Source organism: Pelmatolapia mariae, linkage group LG4 (assembly GCF_036321145.2).
Source record: "Pelmatolapia mariae isolate MD_Pm_ZW linkage group LG4, Pm_UMD_F_2, whole genome shotgun sequence".
Lineage (NCBI taxonomy): Eukaryota > Metazoa > Chordata > Actinopteri > Cichliformes > Cichlidae > Pelmatolapia > Pelmatolapia mariae.
Window position 1 is genome coordinate 1,507,515 of NC_086230.1, and position 22,486 is coordinate 1,530,000.

A 22,486-nucleotide genomic window follows, 5' to 3' on the forward strand; every position below is an offset into this window, starting at 1 on the left:
TTCCCAAAGTACGACTCAATAAATAGAGACTCTAAAACCAGAACAGAAAGATAAAGTTGGAAGATCAAAGATTAAGGTTTGTGTTTTTATAGCACAAAGTAAACTATCCCCTTGTCTTCTAGGCCCTGGCGTGCGTACCTTAGAAGTCAGATTATACATTAGTCATACTTCCAAAAACATTTTCAATTCCATTTATAACTGAGATGTCAAGCTGATATCAGACATCTTATGCTCACCAGGAGGATGTATCCCCAACTTCAAAACCTTAAGGTGTCAAATTCACAAACCCAACATGGGCTCATTCAACACAGGGGCCAGAAGTGCATGCCACCCTTTTCGTTCAATACAGGGCAACGCGGCTAACAGCCTTGGAAACGCTTTACATGAAATAAAACTTTTTAGAAAACCCTTTACAAGAATAAATGTGATGATGTGTTTTACCTGAATCAAATGTTTTAGTTTGTTTACTTGAAATGAAACTTATTTTGGAAACCCTGTACATGAAGTAAAAAGTATCGTGTTGTAAGTTCTGGCTTTAATATTTCCAGCTGATAAGGAGACGTATTGCATTTCAAACGCTTCATATCCTACCCGCCCTTTAAGATCATCCCACTTCCAGAGCACGCCCCACCTTCTCTTATTTTAAAACAAGACCGCCGTCTCATTCCTCCAAAACCTTTTTTAGCTCCAAACAGAGAGAAGGATGGACTGTGCACCCCTGCATCACACTGAGGAGGAGGACAGTTCCTCGGGCGAGGGCTCATTAGTACCTGACACGCCCGGTTACTAACGCCCCATGGAGAAGCAGCAGCAGCAAGCCGTCGAGCTTGACGGTCGGGCATCTTCTTTATTTATCGATACCGTGAAAACAGCTGTGTATCACCTAGTCAACCTAGTAATCAACAAGTACCTCACTGACGAATGCAATGGCTGTAAGTTCGATCACCCCAGCCAGAAACAGCATGAGTGTCTGCAAGTGTTGGAGCATGACTTTTACGCTGAAAATTATTACAGCATCAGAAAAAGACTCCTCACCCCTCGTTTCATTCCTTCCATTCAACGTCTGCTGATTGCCCGCAACATCAAAATGGACGATGTCAAAGTCCACACAGTGGCAGAGACTCTCTTGCACGAACTGAAAACGGTAAGTAAAGTCTATGACGCCATCGTCGAGGCATACGACGATCTGGTGGGGTTGGACGTGGTGAAAATCGGACAGCTACGGTTGGTCACAGAGTGTTACAAAGGAGGCCGCTAATGTTTTCTCTGAAAGACTGATTCTTTCCAAAAAAAACCAAAAAAAACAAAACATATTGTACAGTATCTTTCAAACAGCTACCCTGCTTATTTTTTTCAAACATGTATCCAGATTTTTCTTTCTTAAAATGTGTAACCTGCATTTTACCGGCAATGCGAACCAAGCTCTTCCAACAGTTGTATAGGGATCGAATGGCCCGTGGCAATGGACCAGACACCCCATACTCCCGCAGCACCTCCCACAGGACACCCCGAGGGACATGGTCGAATGCCTTCTCCAAGTCCACAAAACACATGTAGACTGGTTGGGCAAACTCCCATGCGCCCTCAAGTATCCTTGATAGGATAAAGAGCTGGCCCAGTGTTCCGCGACCAAGACGAAAACCGCATTGTTCCTCCTGTATCTGAGGTTCGACTAGCGGACCAACTCTCCTTTCCAGCACCCTGGCATAGACTTTCCCAGGGAGGCTGAGGAGTGTGATCCCCCTGTAGTTGGAACACACCCCCCGGTCCCCCTTCTTAATGTTGGGGACCACCACCCCGGTCTGCCAGTCCAGGGGTACTGCCCCTGATCTCCAGGCAACATTGTAGAGGCGTGTCAAGCAGGACAGCCCTACAACGTCCAGAGCCTTCAGGAACTTGGGGTGGACCTCATCCACACCAGGGGCTCTGCCACCAAGGAGTTGTTTAACTGCCTCAGTGACCTCACCCCTGGAAATTGGCAGGTCATCCCCCTCATCCCCAGACTCTGCTTCCTCCTCGGAAGACGTGTCAGTGGGATTAAGGAGGTCCTCGAAGTATTCCTTCCACCGCCCAACAATTTTCTCTGTCGAAGTCAGCAGTGCTCCGCCAGCACTATACACAGTGCAGGTAGAGCACCACTTTCCCCTCCTGAGACGCCTGACAGTTTGCCAGAATCTCTTCGAGGCAGTCTAAAAGTCTTTTTCCATGGCCTCTCCGAAATCCTCCCACACCCGAGTTTTTGCTTCAGCCACTGCCCGAGCCGCATTCCGCTTGGCCTGTCGGTACCTGTCAGCTGCCTCCGAAGTCCCACAGGCTAACCAAGCCCGATAGGACTCCTTCTTCAGCCTGGTGGCTCCCTTCACCTCTGGTGTCCACCATTTGGTTCGGGGATTACCACCACGACAGGCACCAACCACCTTACATCCGCAGCTCAATGCAGCAGCTTCGGCAATGGAGATGCTGAACATGGTCCATTCGGACTCAATGTCCCCAGTCTCCCTCGGAATGCTGTTGAAGCTCTGCCGGAGGTGTGCGTTGAAGATCTCGTGGACTGGGGCCTCTGCTAGGCGTTCCCAGCACACCCTCACTACGCGTTTAGGTGCACCAGGTCTGTCCAGCGTCCTCCCCCGCCACCTGATCCAACTCACCGCCAGGTGGTGATCAGTTGACAGCTCAGCCCCTCTCTTTACCCGAGTGTCCAGAACATATGGTCGCAGGTCTGGTGATACAATTACAAAATCGATCATCGACCTGTGGCCTAGAGCGTCCTGGTGCCACGTGCACTTATGGACACTCTTATGTTCGAACAAGGTGTTTGTTATGGCCAAACTGTAAATTGCACAGAAGTCCAATAACAAAACACGGCTAAGGTTCAGATCAGGGGGGCCATTCCTCCCAATCACGCCCCTCCAGGTCTCGCTGTCGTTACCCACGTGAGCATTGAAGTCTCCCAGTAGGATAACAGAGTCTCCAGGTGGAGCACCTTCCAGCACCCCACCCAGGGACTCTAAGAAAGCTGGGTACTCTGAACTGCCACTCGGCGCATAAGCACAGATGACAGTCAGGACCCATTCCCCGACCCTAAGGCGCAGGGAAGAAACCCTCTCATCCACCAGGAAGAACCCCAATGTGCCGGCAGTAAGCCGAGGGGATATTAGAATACCTACCCCAGCCCGACGCCTCTCACCAGGGGCAACTCGAGACTGAGACAGAGTCCAGCCCCTCTCCAGGAGACTGGTTCCAGAACCCAAGCCATGCGTAGAGGTGAGCCCGACTATATCTAGCCGGTACCTCTCAACCTCACGCACTAACTCAGGCTCCTTCCCCATCAGAGAGGTGGCATTCCATGTCCCAATTGCCAGTCTCGGTAGCCGGTGATCATTCCGCCGTCAGGGCCTCCGCTCCTGGCCGCCGCTGGAAACACAATGCACCTACCTTCCCCGGGCCTGGCTCCAGGGCGGGGCCCCGGTAACCCTATCCCAAGCAGGGTAAACTGTTCCCTCGATGTTTTTCTCATAAGGGTCTTCTGAATCACTCTTTGTCTGGTCCCTCACCCAGGACCAATTTGCCATGGGAGGCCCTACCAGGGGGCAAAAGCCCCCAGACAACTTAGCCCCTGGGATCCCTGGGACACACAAACCCCTCCACCACAACAATAAGGTAGCGATTCACGGAACAGATGGACACATATAACCACTCAGCTGCCCTGGGTGTTTCCACACATGAACACACATAACCCCAAGATACCTGAACACGCATGCGTACACGCACGAAACCTGTCATACAGGTTGTCAAACCGGTTTGGTTGGCTGCCATCTTGGAATTTCGTCAACATATTACTACTAACGAATCACTCACTCACTCACCCTCTCCCTCCAGGCTCACAGCTTCTTCTTCTTCTTCTTGGTTGGCAACCAATGTTAAGGCGCATTACCGCCCCCTGGCTCACAGCTCAGTGGACATTTAGATGAGAAAATATATATTTAACACATTTGAGGAATTACTAATAAAATAAATTAAAAATAAATAAAATAAATGTTCCTTTTAGAAAACTTAATTGTTTTGCTCTATAAAAATAGTTGTTTTTCTTTTTCAATCACTCATCATAGCAGTGGGATATACATGAAAAGAGAAACAACTTAAGTTTGAGTGAAAATGTAAATTTTTTGCACTCTCTGGGCAACTGACTCAGTGATTCAAATGACTCAAAAAACCCGATTCATTTTGGTGAGTGACTCATTGAAACTCGATTCAGTAAAAAGAACCGAATTTACCATCACTACTACACAGACTATCAAATAAATTAGCAACTAAATATACTTACAATATTCATATATATGAACACTCTTCATTACTAAGGTAATCTTGGATCTCTACAGGTTCCAATGAAGTTGATTCCTTTGAAGGTCCTTGTATTGAAAAAATTCTTTAATTAATTAATGGATTAATGAAGTTCGACATTGACATAGATTTGATTACCACTATATGCATCACGCATGTTCATAGGTAACAGTATTACCCGATTTTTGTTCTAGGCTGTACTACTGTAATTCATTATTATCAGGAAGTCCTAAAAACTCCCTGAAAAGCCTTCAGTTAATCCAAAATGCTGCAGCAAGAGTCCTGACAGGGACTAGAAAGACAGAGCAGATTTCTCCTGTATTGACTTCCCTTCATTGCCTCCTTGTTAAATCCAGAATTCAAAATCCTGCTCCTCACATACAAGGCCTTAAATAATCAGGCCCCATCGTATCTTAATGACCTTGTACTACCATATCACCCCATTAGAGCACTTCGCTCTCACACTGCAGGCTTACTTGTCCCTTAGTTATGCTGCAATAGACGTAGGCTGCTGGGGGATTCCCATGATGCATTGAGTTTTTCCGTTCCAGTCACCTTTCTCACTCACTATGTGTTAATAGACCTCTCTGCATTGAATCATATCTGTTATTAATCTCTGTCTCTCTTCCACAGCATGTCTTTATCCTGTCTTCTTTCTCTCACCCTAACCGGTCGCAGCAGATGGCCCCGCCCCTCCCTGAGCCTGGTTCTGCTGGAGGTTTCTTCCTATTAAAAGGGAGTTTTTCCTTCCCACTGTCGCCACAGTGCTTGTTCATAGGGGGTCATATGATTGTTGGTTTTTTCTCTGTATGTATTATTGTAGAATCTACTATACAATATAAACCGCCTTGAGGCGACTGTTGTTGTGATTTGGCGCTAAATAAATAAAATTGAATTGAAATTGAATTGAAAAAAAGGACTCTGCAAAAAAATTGCAACAATAAAGAAGACAAAACCGTGCAACACTAGACAGAGGAGTGGCCGCTGCGTGCTGCTGCTGCGCCGCCAGTCTTCACATAATAGATCTCACCATGGTTTCACACGAAACCTCTGCTGATCCACACCTTTTTTCACACCTTGGCCATTTGTTGAGGCATGTGATCAATAGTGGGTCAACGACCCTCTTTAGGAATAACTCTCACTAGGGATTAAATACTTGGGAAGCTTCTTGGATGAGAGGTGAAACATCTTCAAGAAATAGGAAGAAGTCCAGTCGCTTTCTTTCCAAGTTCCTCAGATAACCATTTCCTTGGTTTGTACTATTTCTTATATTGTTTAATTATATCAGACTAGAGGAACAGTACCTGTATACACACCTGTATATACACCTGTATAGAACAGCACCTGTGACAGGTGCAAGTTCATCTTGACAGCTATTTTCTATGAATTTGTGCTAAGATACAAGAGCATGTTTAGGAGCATGCCTCTAAGTCGAGTCCCCATGCTATGGTAGTGGTGGAGTGTCTTACTGCTATAAGGCAAGCCTGGCATGCTCCACTGATTCTGAGCAGTTTGAGATTTAGTACACTGGATAAGTGAAAAGACCGAGATGGAAGGTAAAACAACAAAACTGGAACAAGAAAAAATGCTCACCCTCCACATGCTGGGACATAGGGAGCTGGTCCAGTTGCCCTGAATGTGTTGTACACAGTCCGTCCCCGACCTCGTAGGTGAGTTCCTCTGTATGCTGCTGCTGCAGTGGGTGCTGGACAGGGAAATCCTGTTACTGAAGAAAGAGAAAGGGAGCAATGAAAACCATGTCTGATGTCACAGAATTTCTCCTTAAGAAAGATTATTTAAGTAGTGTTTACCACTACTGTTGAGAAGCATCTTTGGCTATTATTATTAAAAGAATTTGCACTCTCATTTCTAGCTGTTGGGAAAAACCCATGAAGAAGACAATGTAAAAAGACAGAGAGAGCATAGAGTGTCAGTGAAATGAAGCTATTATGTTGGTATTATTATTAAATTATTATTAATGATTAATAATAACAATGGGGTGCTAGTGACAGTAAGCTTAAGCGCTGGGGTGAGTGAAGGTTGAAGAGATCGAAGTGCCATTTCCAACTCTAATTATATATCGGAATAGTGACTCATTGATTGAACTGATGAAAAATACAAGTGTTTTGAGGTAAAGGACGACGTGCTCACAAAGGGACAACGAGAGGTTTGAGCAGGTGATTGTTCCTGTTCATCTTTTCTCACCTTGATTTTTGAACCCAAGAGTTACAATGATGACTCATTCCAGCACTGCTTTTCTCTGCTACTCATATGGTCTAAATAAAATATCTTACTGAGTTTATTAGAACTTAAGAATACTGGCAAATACATAACCTTTGGATATTTTAATCAATAAGCCCCATTTTAGGCACTAGACAGACAGTAAAGATTTATCACTATTTAAAATGGTGCTGCAATACTGCTGTTTCATTTTATTTATCCCAGTGCCGTCTTATGATGTTGTTAGGGGCAACTCCATGTCACACCTTATACCTGTTTGTACTGATTGCTTAAAGGAAGATTGAACCAGATCAGAAGGTGTTATAAAGAAAGACAATGGTGTCTAAATCTTTAGCAGATCATTTAATGCCAGGTTCTACTGAAACTGAAATCCATGTAACAGCTTACCTGTGTGGTGTGCAGAAGAACACAAAACAATATTTACCTTTAGAAATGACACAGTAAATGTGTCACATGCGTAAATGTGCACAGTACCATCATTGTTAACTGTATTCCATTTAATTCTAGATATTTATTAAAATTTGCATTATATACTGTAAGATTCAAACATCAAAGATAGTGATTTCTTTGAACCCGTTCTCACTCCCAAGGCGTAACATCCCGATGTTTTGTCACGTCCCGCGGCGTTCCTGAGGAACGCGAAAGGTGACCTTCCACGTTGTTATGGTATGCCGCGGGTTCCAGCCCTGTATTGCAGCCCTAAACCTAACCTTATCCCTAAACCTAACCATAACCTTATTCCTAACCTAAACCAGCACTTTAATGAGGTGAAATAGTGTTTTCCCAAGCGATTTTAAGGGGAAAAGCGAAGATGTGTAGATTGAGTCCAAACGGATCTCATGTGTCTGCAGTTTTCCGATGTCGTCACGTAGGAACGCGTTGGGTGCCTGAAAACGTAATATGTTGACGATTTGTCACCTAGCGTAAAATGTTACGCTTTGGGAGTGAGAACGTGTTGTTTCTTTTGGTAATTTCTATAATTTGACTTAAAAGCTGACAATCTAAAGCTGCAAATTCATTGGCTCAGGTTAAAAAATATCGTTATGCCTGCATGTGTCTTGTATTGTGGTTTCGCTCTCTAAAAGGATAACTCCTACAAATAAATATTTAATGAAGTACCACTTAAAAACCTAGAATCAGGACTTGCATGTTTTGGAATGAATAGCATGTACACAGCAGGTAATATCACAGCTGGCCTTATTTAAATGAATCATATATCTGTTTTCTCTTGCTCTTTCACTTCAGGGTTACATGGAGACGAGCACCTATGGGACTGTGCAGACATGGGGAGTCCCATGGTTGTTGGTTTCCCCGATGTATAAATCCTGGCAATCCTCCTGGCACTTAACTATGTTACACTATGTTACTCTGTTTGTGTCGGGGGACCCGATCCTTGGGGTGGACCAATTTTTGGCGCAATGTGTTTTGGGGTTTGAAATCAACTTTTGGAGATTTACTTACCTGGATGATTGAGCATGCATCAAGAACTGGCTATTGTCATAACTGTGGTAAAAAGTTGTGCATTCTGAAAGTGCCATACCTCTGAATGTAACGGTATAAAAGAGGTCTTTGGCTAAGACTAGCTTGCACACAGTGTGTGAGTATCATGTTATGTTGAATGAGGACCAAACAGCAGACTTAGGATACATGCTTATTCAAACTGAAAGCTCGCCTTGACTGGCTAGCCAGAAAACACTTTACAGGGAGTATTTTTGCAAGCATTAAATGATCAGATGAAAGATCAGTTGCTGATGAACTTACTTCTTTTAAGGATTTAGTATCCCTAATCCTTAGAATAAACGATTGGCTAGGGAGAGAGAATTAAAAATGAACTACAAATCCCACAGGGTGCCATTTCAGGCATTTCCGGTGCTGATTGCTACTCTTCCAACTTCATCAGCAACTTCTGTTTCCGGACTCTCGCGCCCCCGTCAGAGTCACGACCCAAATCTATGGAAACTGGGCTCTCACAGCTGACTCCTGAGGAGCAGCAGAGAAGCAAAGGCCTCTGTCACACGATTAGAAGAGCTATTCACCTTGGCCCCAGTCTTGTGGCGTCAGTTGTAGGTGGCTGCATCTGACTCAGGGGTGGGGACAGTCATCTCCCAGAGGTCAGGCCTTAAAGGTAAGCTCCAGCCACATGCCTTGTTCTCTAGGTGACTAACTCCAGCAGACTTCTGACATTAGGGACTGTGAATTACTCAGGATCAAACTAGAGTGGAGGCATTGTTTGGAGGGGGCAAAGCAGACGTTTATCATTTGGATGGATCATAAGAGTCTTTACTATCTTTTATGGAAGACATTTTGTACTGCTTTAGGAGGCAAAGTCTGCCGCAATTCAGGTTTTCATCCCTAAACTAATGGACAAACTGAAAGGCATGTTGGCTATGTCACCTCTCAGAACCGCCCTGGTATTTGCAGTTATTTTGGCTTGATTATTTTCACAACTTTCTAACTTCTTCAGACACAGGCCTGTCCCCTTTTCGAGTCTCACTTGGTTATCAACCTCCACTATTTTTGGCAGCCGAGACCACCTATGAGGTTCCATCTATACAACAACACCTGTAACAGAATTGGTCGATCTGCCTCAAACCAAAAAGGCCTTGCTCTGTTAAACTGAGCTGAATTGCCATTATGTGTCCTACTGTTGGACACTGGTGCCAAGGTATGAACCAGCGCAGAAGGTTTGGCTATCCACTAAATACATCCCATTGAAACCCCTCAACCATAAGCTCGCTCCACGCTTCATTGCTCCCTACAAAACTGAATCGATCATCAGTGCAGCAGCAGTTAAGCTAAAGCTCCCTCCCTCACCCCACATTTCATGTCTCACAAATCAAACCTGTTCACTCAAGTCCGTTAACTTTGCTACTTGGTATTTTTGATTATTCTCTTCCTAACATGAATTCTCTGTGTCTTCAGTTGTCTACGTCCTGGGCTCAGTATTCATCACTCACCTGTTTACTCACCTGGTCTCCCGACGCTGGCCTATTCTGCTTCATGGTTCATGTTGAACACTCACCTGCTCTCACCAATTGTCAGGACTTCAGAAAGGACAAAGATTGAACATCTTAGCTTCTCACTCCTCCGCTGCTTCGAACACTCACCTGGTTCCCTGGAATCTGCCACATTCACTCCTCAGAGAATATCCTCTTAACTTACCTGTTCAAAGTGAGTGGAGTAACGCACCTCTCCATTCTTTAAGTGAGCTCATCTCCTGTGATGCTCACTCTGTATGTTAGCGAAATGTCTTGTGTTTAATAAAATTTTTATTGGGAGTAATCAGCTGTCCATTGTGTCTGCATTAGTGTTGGCCTTCATTACCCTTGACATAGCCCTTCAGGGTCATGGGTAAAATTTTCCAAAGGGTAAATATCATGGTCCCTGTGTCTACCCAGCCAGCTGAATTAGGAAACTTGTTTTCTCTCGCTCTCTGTCCTGTCTCCTCTCTGCTTGGGTGCAGCTCACTACAGGCTCCCGCATTTGGCCCAGTCACCTGCAAGCAGTTACTTACCTCTGGCCCATTATCCTGCTACTCCCACCCACTATTTATGGCAGTGACTTAGTGCTTCTTGTCGCTGTGTCACGGTACTGGGTTGTGTGACCCAGTGTTTGAGTTTTATTGTACAGTGGCTTGCAAAAGTATTCGGCCCCCTTTAACTTTCCCACATTTTGTCACATTACAGCCACAAACATGAATCAATGTTATTGGAATTCCACGTGAAAGACCAATACAAAGTGGTGTACACGTGAGAAGTGGAACGAAAATCATACATGATTCCAAACATTTTTTACAAATAAATAACTGCAAAGTGGGGTGTGCGTAATTATTCAGCCCCCTTTGGTCTGAGTGCAGTCAGTTGCCCATAGACGTTGCCTGATGAGTGCTAATGACTAAACAGAGTGCACCTGTGTGTAATCTAATGTCAGTACAACTACAGCTGCTCTGTGACGGCCTCAGAGGTTGTCTAAGAGAATATTGGGAGCAACAACACCATGAAGTCCAAAGAACACACCAGACAGGTCAGGGATAAAGTTATTGAGAAATTTAAAGCAGGCTTAGGCTACAAAAAGATTTCCCAAGCCTTGAACATCCCACGGAGCACTGTTCAAGCCATCATTCAGAAATGGAAGGAGTATGGCACAACTGTAAACCTACCAAGACAAGGCCGTCCACATAAACTCACAGGCCGAACAAGGAGAGCGCTGATCAGAAATGCAGCCAAGAGGCCCATGGTGACTCTGGACGAGCTGCAGAGATCTACAGCTCAGGTGGGGGAATCTGTCCATAGGACAACTATTAGTCGTGCACTGCACAAAGCTGGCCTTTATGGAAGAGTGGCAAGAAGAAAGCCATTGTTAACAGAAAACCATAAGAAGTCCCGTTTGCAGTTTGCCACAAGCCATGTGGGGGACACAGCAAACATGTGGAAGAAGGTGCTCTGGTCAGATGAGACCAAAATGCAAAACGCTATGTGTGGCGGAAAACTAACACTGCACATCACTCTGAACACACCATCCCCACTGTCAAATATGGTGGTGGCAGCATCATGCTCTGGGGGTGCTTCTCTTCAGCAGGGACAGGGAAGCTGGTCAGAGTTGATGGGAAGATGGATGGAGCCAAATACAGGGCAATCTTGGAAGAAAACCTCTTGGAGTCTGCAAAAGACTTGAGACTGGGGCGGAGGTTCACCTTCCAGCAGGACAACGACCCTAAACATAAAGCCAGGGCAACAATGGAATGGTTTAAAACAAAACATATCCATGTGTTAGAATGGCCCAGTCAAAGTCCAGATCTAAATCCAATCGAGAATCTGTGGCACGATCTGAAAACTGCTGTTCACAAACGCTGTCCATCTAATCTGACTGAGCTGGAGCTGTTTTGCAAAGAAGAATGGGCAAGGATTTCAGTCTGTAGATGTGCAAAGCTGGTAGAGACATACCCTAAAAGACTGGCAGCTGTAATTGCAGCAAAAGGTGGTTCTACAAAGTATTGACTCAGGGGGCTGAATAATTACGCACACCCCACTTTGCAGTTATTTATTTGTAAAAAATGTTTGGAATCATGTATGATTTTCGTTCCACTTCTCACGTGTACACCACTTTGTGTTGGTCTTTCACGTGGAATTCCAATAAAATTGATTCATGTTTGTGGCTGTAATGTGACAAAATGTGGAAAAGTTCAAGGGGGCCAAATACTTTTGCAAGCCACTGTATATTTTTTTCCATTTGTGTTCTAGTTTCAGTTTAGTTTACCTTACTAAGTGCTACGATGCCTAGGTTGCTGTGTTAGTCCTTTGCTTTGTAGATCCTTTTGTGTCTTCTCACCTGTTCTAAGTCTCTCTGCTTCATGTCTACCCGTCGTGTTTCATGTCTGTGTGGTGCTTGTTGTCAAACAAGTTGTGTCTCGTAATGTTTCCTGTTTATTTTGGAAGCCTTGTTTCCATGTTCTATGTACTTAATTTTCACTTCCACTGTGGTGTCATTATGTTCATTCTAGTCAGCTGTTTCCTCATGTGTCTCCACTTCCCCTGATCACCTCATGTGTGTATTTAAGCCCGCCGTCTTCCTGTGTTCAGTGTGGCGTCGTCTGTGTTCCCTTCCCCATGTCTAGTTTTAGACTTCATAGTGTCCCTTCATGTGTCACAGTATTATCAGTGTTCATAGCTTTTATAGTCTCCCTAGTCTTGTCATAGTTTATTCATAGTTTTCTTAGTTTGGTCTGAGCTTGTTTGCTTTATTTTTGTATGCTCAAGTATCAGCCCCAAATAAAGGCTCGCTTTTCGTTAAAGTAAATTCCGTCTCATGTCATTGTCCTCACTTGGGTCCTCCACTCACTCTCCACTCGGTCTGCTTCCCGCAGACCGTGACACACTGGATTGTGGTATAACTCACGTTAGTATAGCCCCGGGTCTAACCCTCTCTTGTGTTTCCCTGTGATTTCCTGGCTTTGATTGACTATTTATTGTATGTAGATTCCCTGGACCCATTCTTGTTTCCCTCCCATGGATTTCAGAGCAACAGTGTTTGGCAGAGTCGCATGGCGTATCAGAAGAGGAGCGTTGGCCAAAGTGAAGCGTGGTGTGTGGATCAACAGTTGAGTGTGGTGTCCCTCTCCCTCCTTCCCGTGGATCCTTGGAACCCCGGACTTCTCCATATTTGTATATAGCTCACTTGGTGTTTGCCAATAAATCTTCATAGCACTTTCTCCCTGAGTCTGCATCTGAGTCCGTTCAGTCAGCCTTGACAGAATGTTCTAGCCATTATGGACTCAGATTCAGATCCAACTTGCCGAGCTCTCGCAGCCCAGGAGGTGCTGCTGGCTCATCACGAGCAAATATTTGTGCACCTGCAAGGGGAAATCGCTAATCTAAGTCAAGGTGGTGGCACAGCAAACCCCACTGGCAAGCTCTCCACCTTCTCCTAACTTATGCACAAATATAACAAACAATTAAGTTATATACAGTTATTTAGATTAACATGCAAGCAATACCCATGTGTTTTGTTTTACTGTTCTCTCTGTACAATGACAGCGTATTATTATTATTATTATTATTATTATTATTATTATTATTGGTCAGCTTATTGCTCTACCAGTATTAAGCTGGCCAAAGGAGGAGACAAAAGCATCAATACATAGTAAGCTCCCTGCCATGCATGGTTGGTTTTACCTGACCCAAGGTCCAGCACTCTGAGACTGTACGATAAGTAGAAGGAAGGAGGTCACAGACTAGTGAGTGTCAGAACCACTATCCAGAATGAAACAATAAAGATTCATGAGTACGTCAAGAAAATGTACTTAGATGGCCAAAACTGATCATGTGTTTAGTGAATACCTCAGGTAGCAGAAACCCAAGAAAGAAAAGGAGCAAGGAGAAGAACCATCATGGAAGGACAGGGCTTGTCCATTGTTGGTGTATTGCTTGCAGTTGAAAGTGGTGGAATCCTTCACGTAGATGGATTTATGTATTTAAACATCTTTTCTTATATTCCCTTCTGCAACAGTACATTCCCTAACCTTTACTCTGTCTCTTGCACTCATCCAGTCTGGGAGAGTGCAGCCTGTCATCTACTGTAGGTAACTGGCATTGGACAGGCACCTCATACAATCTCTGTAGATTATAGTAGAAGTAGAAAATCAGCGGTACAAAAGAATCTCATGGCCCTTATTAGGTATGTATTTTTATATATATTTTTTTAAATGACAGATGGGATGGTGAAAAGGATTTTTTTAACATATATGTCGTCATCTGAAGAATAGTGAGACTGTATATTGTATCTTTGCAGGGTGTGATCACCAAAACATGTTTATGGGACTTTTGCGACAAACAAATACAGGATGTGTACTTGGCATATTTCACAGGATTTCAAACTAGGTGGAAGGGCTTGATTTTGAAGCATCTGAAGAGGATAATGCTCACAATGATGTCAACTGTGAAGTATTTAGCAAAAATGTACTTTATGAAGGGGACTTCATGAAGCAATACAGTTATAGAGTATATAGTGTCTAATGTTGACATTAGAAAGTGTTCATAATATTTCAGTTAGGTGCATTGATGATTTAGTAGATGATCCTTACTTCATAGCAAGTTCTGCACCAATATCTTCAGTGAGACATATCCTCATCATTCAAGAGATGGCAGTATTATTTAAAAAACATTTTTAAGGTTATTTAGCTTGTTAAAAACATCCTTAAACGACAGGAGAAGTTTCCTGTATGTTCCAATTCTTAAATCCTTGACTCAGATTTTGGGCAAAGAAAATTCTGATGAAAGAACAGGACCATTTGTCATCTCCTAAATACGAATCATATTGTGATTGTACAAGATATAAGGAGAATTCTTTTTATTACAAAAAACATACAGTTACTTTGTAACCTTGGTTCTCTGAGTGAGAGACTATCTCTCCACTCCGTTACATATTCCATATGTACGGGGTAACTCTTTAAGACACCCTGCGAGGAGACAGTGTAACCAAAACCCTGGGTGAGTATCGCAAGACGCGCAAAACCAGGGGAGATCAAACGATCACCAGTTTCATGTTTGCACAGCTGTTTTATACATGAGCTGTGGGGCGTGGCTGGGCTAGCCGGAGTGTCTTAAAGAAGTATACACACGCCACAAACGGGGGGGTCATACCCCTTACAGTGGAGAGATAGTCTTGATATAATAGAGAACTAAAAATTACACTTGAACTATAGATTGATGAGTCTGAGATTTGTAATCCACTGGAAACATCAAGAAAGAAGCATAAAATGATTGCTCTATACTGTTTTATTAGCAACAATCATCACTCATCTCGATCCACACTGAACTCTGTATACTCTGCCCTTTTGTGTAAAGCAGTTGACATCAAAAGATTAGCTATGATGAAGTGGTTTCCCTTTTTTTTTTTTAAAGATATTGCTATCTTGGAGCGTGATGGCATCTACATTTCCACTGTTGGGTAAAATGTGAAAGGAAGTGTATTTTGTATAGCCACAGATAATCTTGGGGCACACTCAGTTTGTTGACGTGTTGAAAACTTTTCAGAAACATTCACTGTAGAATTTGTCGTGGACATTAACCAGAATTTAAGAAAATTCTCACATATTGGATGACATTTTTGAACAGGAATTGTTCCCTTGGACCAAGAAATATTTGCTATTTTTTGAACTTCACATTGCTATTTTGCACTTTCTGTATAAATGGTCTGACAAAACTGACTGTCCTCAGCCAGTGCCTGCAACCTTCCCTTCACAAAACAAGATTGGAGCCAACATACATTAAAATTGGGCCCTCATACGACTGCTGCCATTCATTATTAGACACAAAATGCCTTTAACCCTGTCATTCATGAATTATGACAACCTCAATCAGGATTTTTTTCTTAATTATTTTTATTCATCTTTAGGCATGAAAAGATGAATAAAAATACTTAAGAAAGAAATCCTAATTGAGGTCGTCATAATTCATCATGACAGGGTTAAATAACAGTAATTACAATGAAACACATCATACATCTATAGTAACATTAAACGTCCAGTGGGTGGCAGGGTATGGAGTGACTCATCAGTGTTCAATGTAATGGTTTATGTGCAAGTATACCATCAACACTGACACAAATACAACCAAACAGCCTTTGAATAACTGTCCACTGTAGTGACCACTATGGTGAAAGGGTTAAATGATCCAAAGACATTGACCTTGTTCTTGCTCCAGTCCATAATGAAAAAAAAAATTGCCTATCTTGACTAAAAACTTTCTTAACACAGACTTACCACAACAGATTCAACAACGTGTTTCCTTTTTTGTTTATTTTTCTTTTTCAAAAAAAAAAAAGTGTTCTGTCTGGCAGTTTTCGCAATCAGAGCTGCCAAACACAATCTGATTTTGCAAGAACAACTAAATACATTGGTCCCTCGCTATAACGCGGTTCACCTTTCACGGCCTTGCTGTTTCGCTGGGTTTTTTGTGTGCAATTTTGCATGCTTTTTTTTTTTAAACAGCACATTGTGTTCTGTGTCCTGATTGGCTGTAGACCATTGTCAATCAATCTCGTGCCGTGTCTCCTGTACAGTACAGAATGCATTCAGCTTGTCAAATTTGTTCGCTAGCAGTGTGACTCTGAAGTGCTGTACTGTATGTTTGTAAGTTTTCTCCAACAAACACAACAAAGTCCACAAAATGTCGTCACCTGTGGGTGCCGATGGTTTCATTTTATAATACTGGACTTATTGTTCTACAAAGGTTTGAACTTTGAGAGTGTTTAAACAAGAGAGGAAAGTGCAAAAATGTTCAAGCCTGTCAGAGAAAAGTGTATAAAAGGTGTAGTGAGGGGTTTTACAGCCTTAAAACATCTATAGAATAGAATAGAATAGAATAATCCTCTAATTGTCCCACAGGGGGAAATTTGGTAATAATAATTGTAAAAATTGCAAAAAATTGTAATAAAAAAAATAAAATAAATAAAGCTGGCTACTTCGCGGATTTCACCTATCAAGGGTTATTTTTAGAACGTAACTCCCGCAATAAATGAGGGACCACTGTATAATCTCTACACGCTCCTCTTGTTCATGTGAATCATTTATCTGTTTGTTTGTTTATTCATTTCTATTTGTGTTATTTCACTTATTACATCATATATGGTATAGTATGACGATGTCTAAGGCAAGACAGGCGGGGGGGGGGGGGGGGGGGGGGGGGGGGGCAGATATAATATAGGAATTGGTATAAATAGAAGTGCACAATGCCACCAACTGCTGCTCCTGTAAGAAAAACAACCATGCAGCACCTGGAACACATAAATTAGGAAATACACAGATACATAAATCAAATCTTCTTGTAGTATGAGTGTGGGAGAGAGAGCGAATGCCTGTGTCTTTGTCACCAATGAACTTGATAATGAGGCTGGAAAATCACAGTAAAATCCCCCAGGAGCCAGTGGCACACACAGAACCAGTACAGCCACACCATCCACTGCTCCCAAGAGTATTAAATGGGGGTAATGAGCAGCTGACCCCGCTAGAGGCTGGCCAACCAGGTATGAGTTGAGAACAGGGGCCCAGGCAATCAAGAACCACCCGGCAGTGTGCCAGGTGGTTCTTGATTGCCTTTTGGACATTGAGATTTGAGGCACCAACTTATGAGGCACCTTCATTCTACAACAGTTACCTATCAGGAAAGAAGGTACTCTAAAGCCATGGTTGTGACTTATGGTTCTGCTGCAGGTCTTCCTGATTTTGTAGAGATTGTCCAAATTGCACTTTTTGGGGAAAGAGTGCATTTTATTATGAAAACACACGCATCCTCACATGACGAACACTACTGTGGATATCATTTGGAGAAGACAGATTACATTGTTGACCAACAGAGCCTCAGTGATGCATGTCCTCTGTTTTTGCAGGAAAGCACATGGCGACATTGAAGGGCCACTTCTGCCTCCATTGTTGAGTATGATGTAGGTACATCATATCTGCTGTCTCCCAAGACATGGAACAAACTGTAAGATTCTGGGTCTTGATTGAGCAAGAAGACAAGAAATGTACTCTCAACTGTGGATGGGTTGGTTGCAATTGTCAAAAAACAAACAAACTCCAATACAATGATGAAGACTTTAAAAACCTCTTCACTCTAAACTCGACAAATGAACTCAAAGATAAGACACACTTAAAGTGTATGCACCACTAAATTTAATATTGACAGCTATGCCCCAGGAAAACATCCCTGATAAATCTGATGTGAGCTCTTTCATCCTGAGATGCAAATCTCTCAGTGGACTCATGTGATGCTGTGATTCTGATTCCTTCCTCCTTTGTAAGGCAGAACCCATGGCCTTCTGTGTTTCCACATTCTAAGCTTCTCCCACAACACTAAGTTGACCCTGAGAAAAGGCAATGACATGTTTTTTATTTATTTAACCAGGAAGATCCCATTGAGGTTAAAAACCTCTTTTTCAAGGGAGACCAGGCCAAGCTAGGCAACAGCGTTTGTCTCACAGTTACAGAAATTACTCAATTAAACACAGGCAGCAACAACACATTCAAAAATAAATGGAAAAAAATTAAAAAAAATTTAATTTAATTAAATTTTTAAAAAAAATAAAGTAAGTAAAATTCAATAAAATTCAACAATATTCAATAAAATTCAAATAAAAATTTAAAAATCAGTTAAAATGACAATCAATCTAATTGAAACAGTTGCATGTAACGGACTTGTCCTCAAGGATTCTTAGTTTAGATTTAAAAGCACTTAATGAAATGAATTCAGTCATTTTCCAGTCGCCCTGCAGTTTGTTCCAAGCCGAGGGTGTTAAATGGACAAAAGCTCTTTTATCAAATTCAGTTCTGGCAAATGGAACAGAAAGCAACAAGTAACCATGTGGAAGAAGAGAATACTGACCAGCATGTTTCATTGCAAGCACGGAACATATATAAGAAGGTGGCAACCCAAGTATTGCCATATATATAAAACTGTATAAATGAGAGTTCCTCCAAATTTCCAAAGCAGGCCATCCTACCAGAGAGTATAACGCACAGTGGTGAGTCTGAGATTTACGGTTAGTGATAAACCTCAGAGAAGCATGATACACAGTATCAATCATTTATTTAACAGAAGACATTGACAGCAAGTGTAAAATCTGACATCTGGGAGCACCTGGCAGAGGCCATTTTTTTCTACACAGCTTACCCCAATGATGCTCAAAGATCTGCACTGGCACAGGCACTTGTAGAGAAGCATCCCTGATTAAAGGACACTGGATCTTCTATTAGAACCTATGGGTGGCAGCAAAGCCTGAAATACAGATGTGGAAACTACCGAACAAAACATAAAGCTCTGGAAAGCCCTGCACTCTTGGCACCACAAGTAAGCCTGCAGTCTGAGAGTGAAAAGCTCTAATGAGGTGATATGGAGTCCAAGCACGGAATCCTGTGGAACTCCATAATTAACCTTAGTGTGCGACCAAAACTCTCCATTTACATGAATAAATTGGAGTCTATTAGATAGATATGATTTAAACCAGAGAGTTTAAAACTCTCAAAAACAAGCTTCTATCCTAAGGCAATCAACACGACTGTTGGCCCTGTGATTTTGCTTAATGTCACTGTCGCTTCAGCACTTTGGAGTGCTCACTGCTCCAGCAGCTCTCTTCTCCTCTCCAGCCCGGCTGCTACTGAAATAGAGATGGCATGATTAGAAAATGCTCACCACCTGTGAAGCTCTTCCTTCTTTACCACCACTTCCTGAACCCACTGCTCCAGCACTTTGAGTGCTCAGATAAAGTAGAAAAGCGCTATATAAGAACCAGTCCATTTACCATTTACCACTCCTCCCCTGCAGTCGTGCCACCAACCTCACCCCGCCACACACCCCCACTGCCTGACTTAGGCCGGTGAGCCATCTGACCTAGCCAACTTGATGCACTGCAAGCGGGAGAGGAAATCGGCCACAGCCATCTGTGCCCCCGCCCTATGGACCACTCTAAACTTAAAAGGCTGTAAAGTCAGACACCACCATGTGATCTGGGCATTGATATCCTTCATGCAGTGGAGCCATTGCAGCAGGGCATGGTCAGAGGGTGAAAGGGCGGCCCAGGAGGTAATTGGGCACTGGGGCAGTTGGCCCCCCTTACCCGTTGGTACAAAAAAGCCCCCAGCCCTCTGTTCAAAGTGATGCTCCAATATATTCATATTGTCGGGCAGGGGAGAGAACAAATCTGCAAACCGCCATTGCAATGCAGCAACATCCACACTCTTGGCCTGTGTCACATGGTTATCACAATGGAGGGAGGCAGGAATGGTAGAATTTGGCACTTTCAGCCCCAACTCATCTCTCTCTTTAACCAGGCTCACCAGAGAAGCAGTTTCAGGGGCACCTCCCACATTGCAAACAACAGAGGGTCTAACCAGCAAATCCCAATTGCATTATCATCCTCGTGAATGAACTTCCAAATCATGGAGTTTAGAGTCTTATTCAGCCGCTCCACCAGCCCATCAGTCTGAGGATGGTAGACACTGGTCCGAATAGATTTAATGTCTAATAATAATAATAATAATAATAATAATAATGATAATAATAATAATGATGATGATGATAATGCTCATACAGTTCTTTAAGTGTGCGAGACATGAATGACATGCCCTGGTAAGTCAGTATCTCTTTAGGGATATCGACTCGGGGGATGACCTGAATCTGCGCCTGTGCTTCACTTTTAGCAGAAATGGTGTGCAGCGGCACTGCTTGATGATATCGCGTTGCATTATCCACAAGAAATAATGAAAAGCAAAATCAGTGTGCACTCCGGTGAAATAGCCCAACGAGGTCCATGCCAATGCGCTTGAATGGGACCTCCATTAATGGTGGGATAGTCAACTAACCAACTAGTTAACTCCACTGATGAGGACGCCACTCATTGATGCACATCTGCCCGGATGCCTGGCCAATAAAACTGGGCCATTATTTAATCCAGAGTTTTGTCATACCCCATGTAACTGGCCAATGAGTCGCCTGGAAAATCATTTCCCGGTGGCTTCTAGGTACCAATAACTGGGTGTGCTCCTCCTGTGTGCAAGCATCACGACTCACTCAATATAATCCAATCCTTACGAAGTGTGGGAATGTCAGCACTGCATCAGGGTGTACTAAGTAGGGTGTTGCCTCGAGACTGTTCCAGTGGAATATCATCCGTGGAGCGAGACACGGAAGACAGTGGATCTCCTCCTCTACCCTGTAGCCAGCGTTGTCCGACCATGCATCACCCCTGAGCACAGCGTAGACCCCACGTGTCCCTACCGGCCGTGAACGCACCCCAACACACTGCCTCATTAACCTAAAAAATCTGCTCCAATCCGTTCCCAAAATTAAGGGGTTCTAACCACAGTCTTCAGTCTATACATTTTAACCCAATATCTAATTTCCACCGGCACTATGGGGTATTAATGGATGTCCCCATGCACACACTTTACCTCCACCCACTCTGCCTCCAGCAATCCCCCCGGGCCATCCAGGGTTTGGTGGATCAGGGTGTGCATACAGCCTGAATCCACCAGAGGCTGGCATGTACCCCCTCTGCACCTTCCAGTACATGGTACGTCTCTCCTGAACCGGGCTGGCAACGTGGGACACCTGTCCCCGGTCCCTGTGCCCCGGTCACCCACACCTCCAGCACTCCTGCCCTGAAGCCTGTGCAGCTGGGCACGGAGTCCGTAACAGTCGGAACCTTTGGAGAAAGCCCACAAAAAAAGGGTTAGAAGTCGGGACTGTTTGGCCTGTCACTGCCGCAGCAGTTCCCATGGCCGTTCTGGTTGCGCCACCAGGTGGTCCTCGGTGAGGGTCACAGCTGCCTCAAAGCTCGACATCCAGTGGTAGCGGACCCACTCCGCCGTCCCAGTTGGGAGCCCTCCACAATCTGTTCAAGCACCACAATATTGAGCAGCCGCGACGACGCTGGTGTGGGGGAAGGTTGCAGTCACCTGGCTGCAGCGTCGTGCAGCCTTCTGCTGTATGCGAAGGTATGGAATAAATGTTGGAAATTGATACCTCGAGTTAACTTGTTAAGTTTATGATAATGTTAACTAAGGTTTATATCACTAAACTCCAACATTTCTCCAACAGTTTTTTTATGGAAAAATAAACCATCATGGAAAAGTCTAAAAGCTCTACAAAAACCAAAAGTCTCAAACTGCTAATTTTTTATCATTACTTCCTATCCAGTAGATTGCAGTCTCAGTACATCATTACATTCACCGTTCCATCAGTTCGTACAGAGCTTTGGAAGAAGGCACTCTCCTTTTCAGCCCCGTCTTCGTGGAATACATTGCAGAAGGATTTGAAGCTCTCTCAATTGATTCGACTTGCAGACTTCAAAAGACATACAAATGGTTTTGTGAAATCATCATGGGGAAACTGTTCTTGTTTTTAATATGACCGGGTACATTAGACAAACTGAGCTATTTTATTGGGGTTTTTTTTATTGTTCTAATTTTAATATGTTTGTCTGAAACAGGTCGCTTTTGTAAATGAGACATTCTCAGTGGGACTACCTGTATAAATAAAGGTTAAATAAAATGAATAAAAAGCTATATGTTTCAAAATGGATTAAAACAAGCTTATTAGACGGCCCTTGGCTGGACCTAGAACAAGCATTGTGTGGAAAAGTAAAAATCTGTAATTTGCCTTTCATCTGCTCCACTATTAAGCATCATAACCAGTTTAAAAGCCTCAACCTAAACAAAAATGTGACCAAAAATGACGATGGTCACAAAAATGAATAATGCTATTCTTACAAGCTATTCTCCAAACCATAAAGTGGGAGCAAGATCTTTCCATAAGCCAAGATCAAAATTTCTAGACACAGATAGGTTAAAACACCTTCAAAATGACCAAAAGCCCCAAGTTATAACTTATACAATACAAAATTCTCTACA

General features: G+C 43.3%; 1 protein-coding gene across 5 annotated transcripts in view; it reads right to left on the reverse strand.

Annotated features, from left to right (window-relative positions):
* rbfox1 (RNA binding fox-1 homolog 1) overlaps positions 1 to 22,486 on the reverse strand; it is a 147,884-nt gene that overhangs the window by 62,557 nt on the left and 62,841 nt on the right. For all 5 annotated transcript variants that reach the window (XM_063471054.1, XM_063471052.1, XM_063471051.1 and 2 more), the window contains one exon: positions 5,935 to 6,067. In XM_063471054.1, coding sequence (XP_063327124.1) covers positions 5,935 to 6,067 — 133 coding nt within the window. The remainder of the gene's footprint in view (positions 1 to 5,934; positions 6,068 to 22,486) is intronic.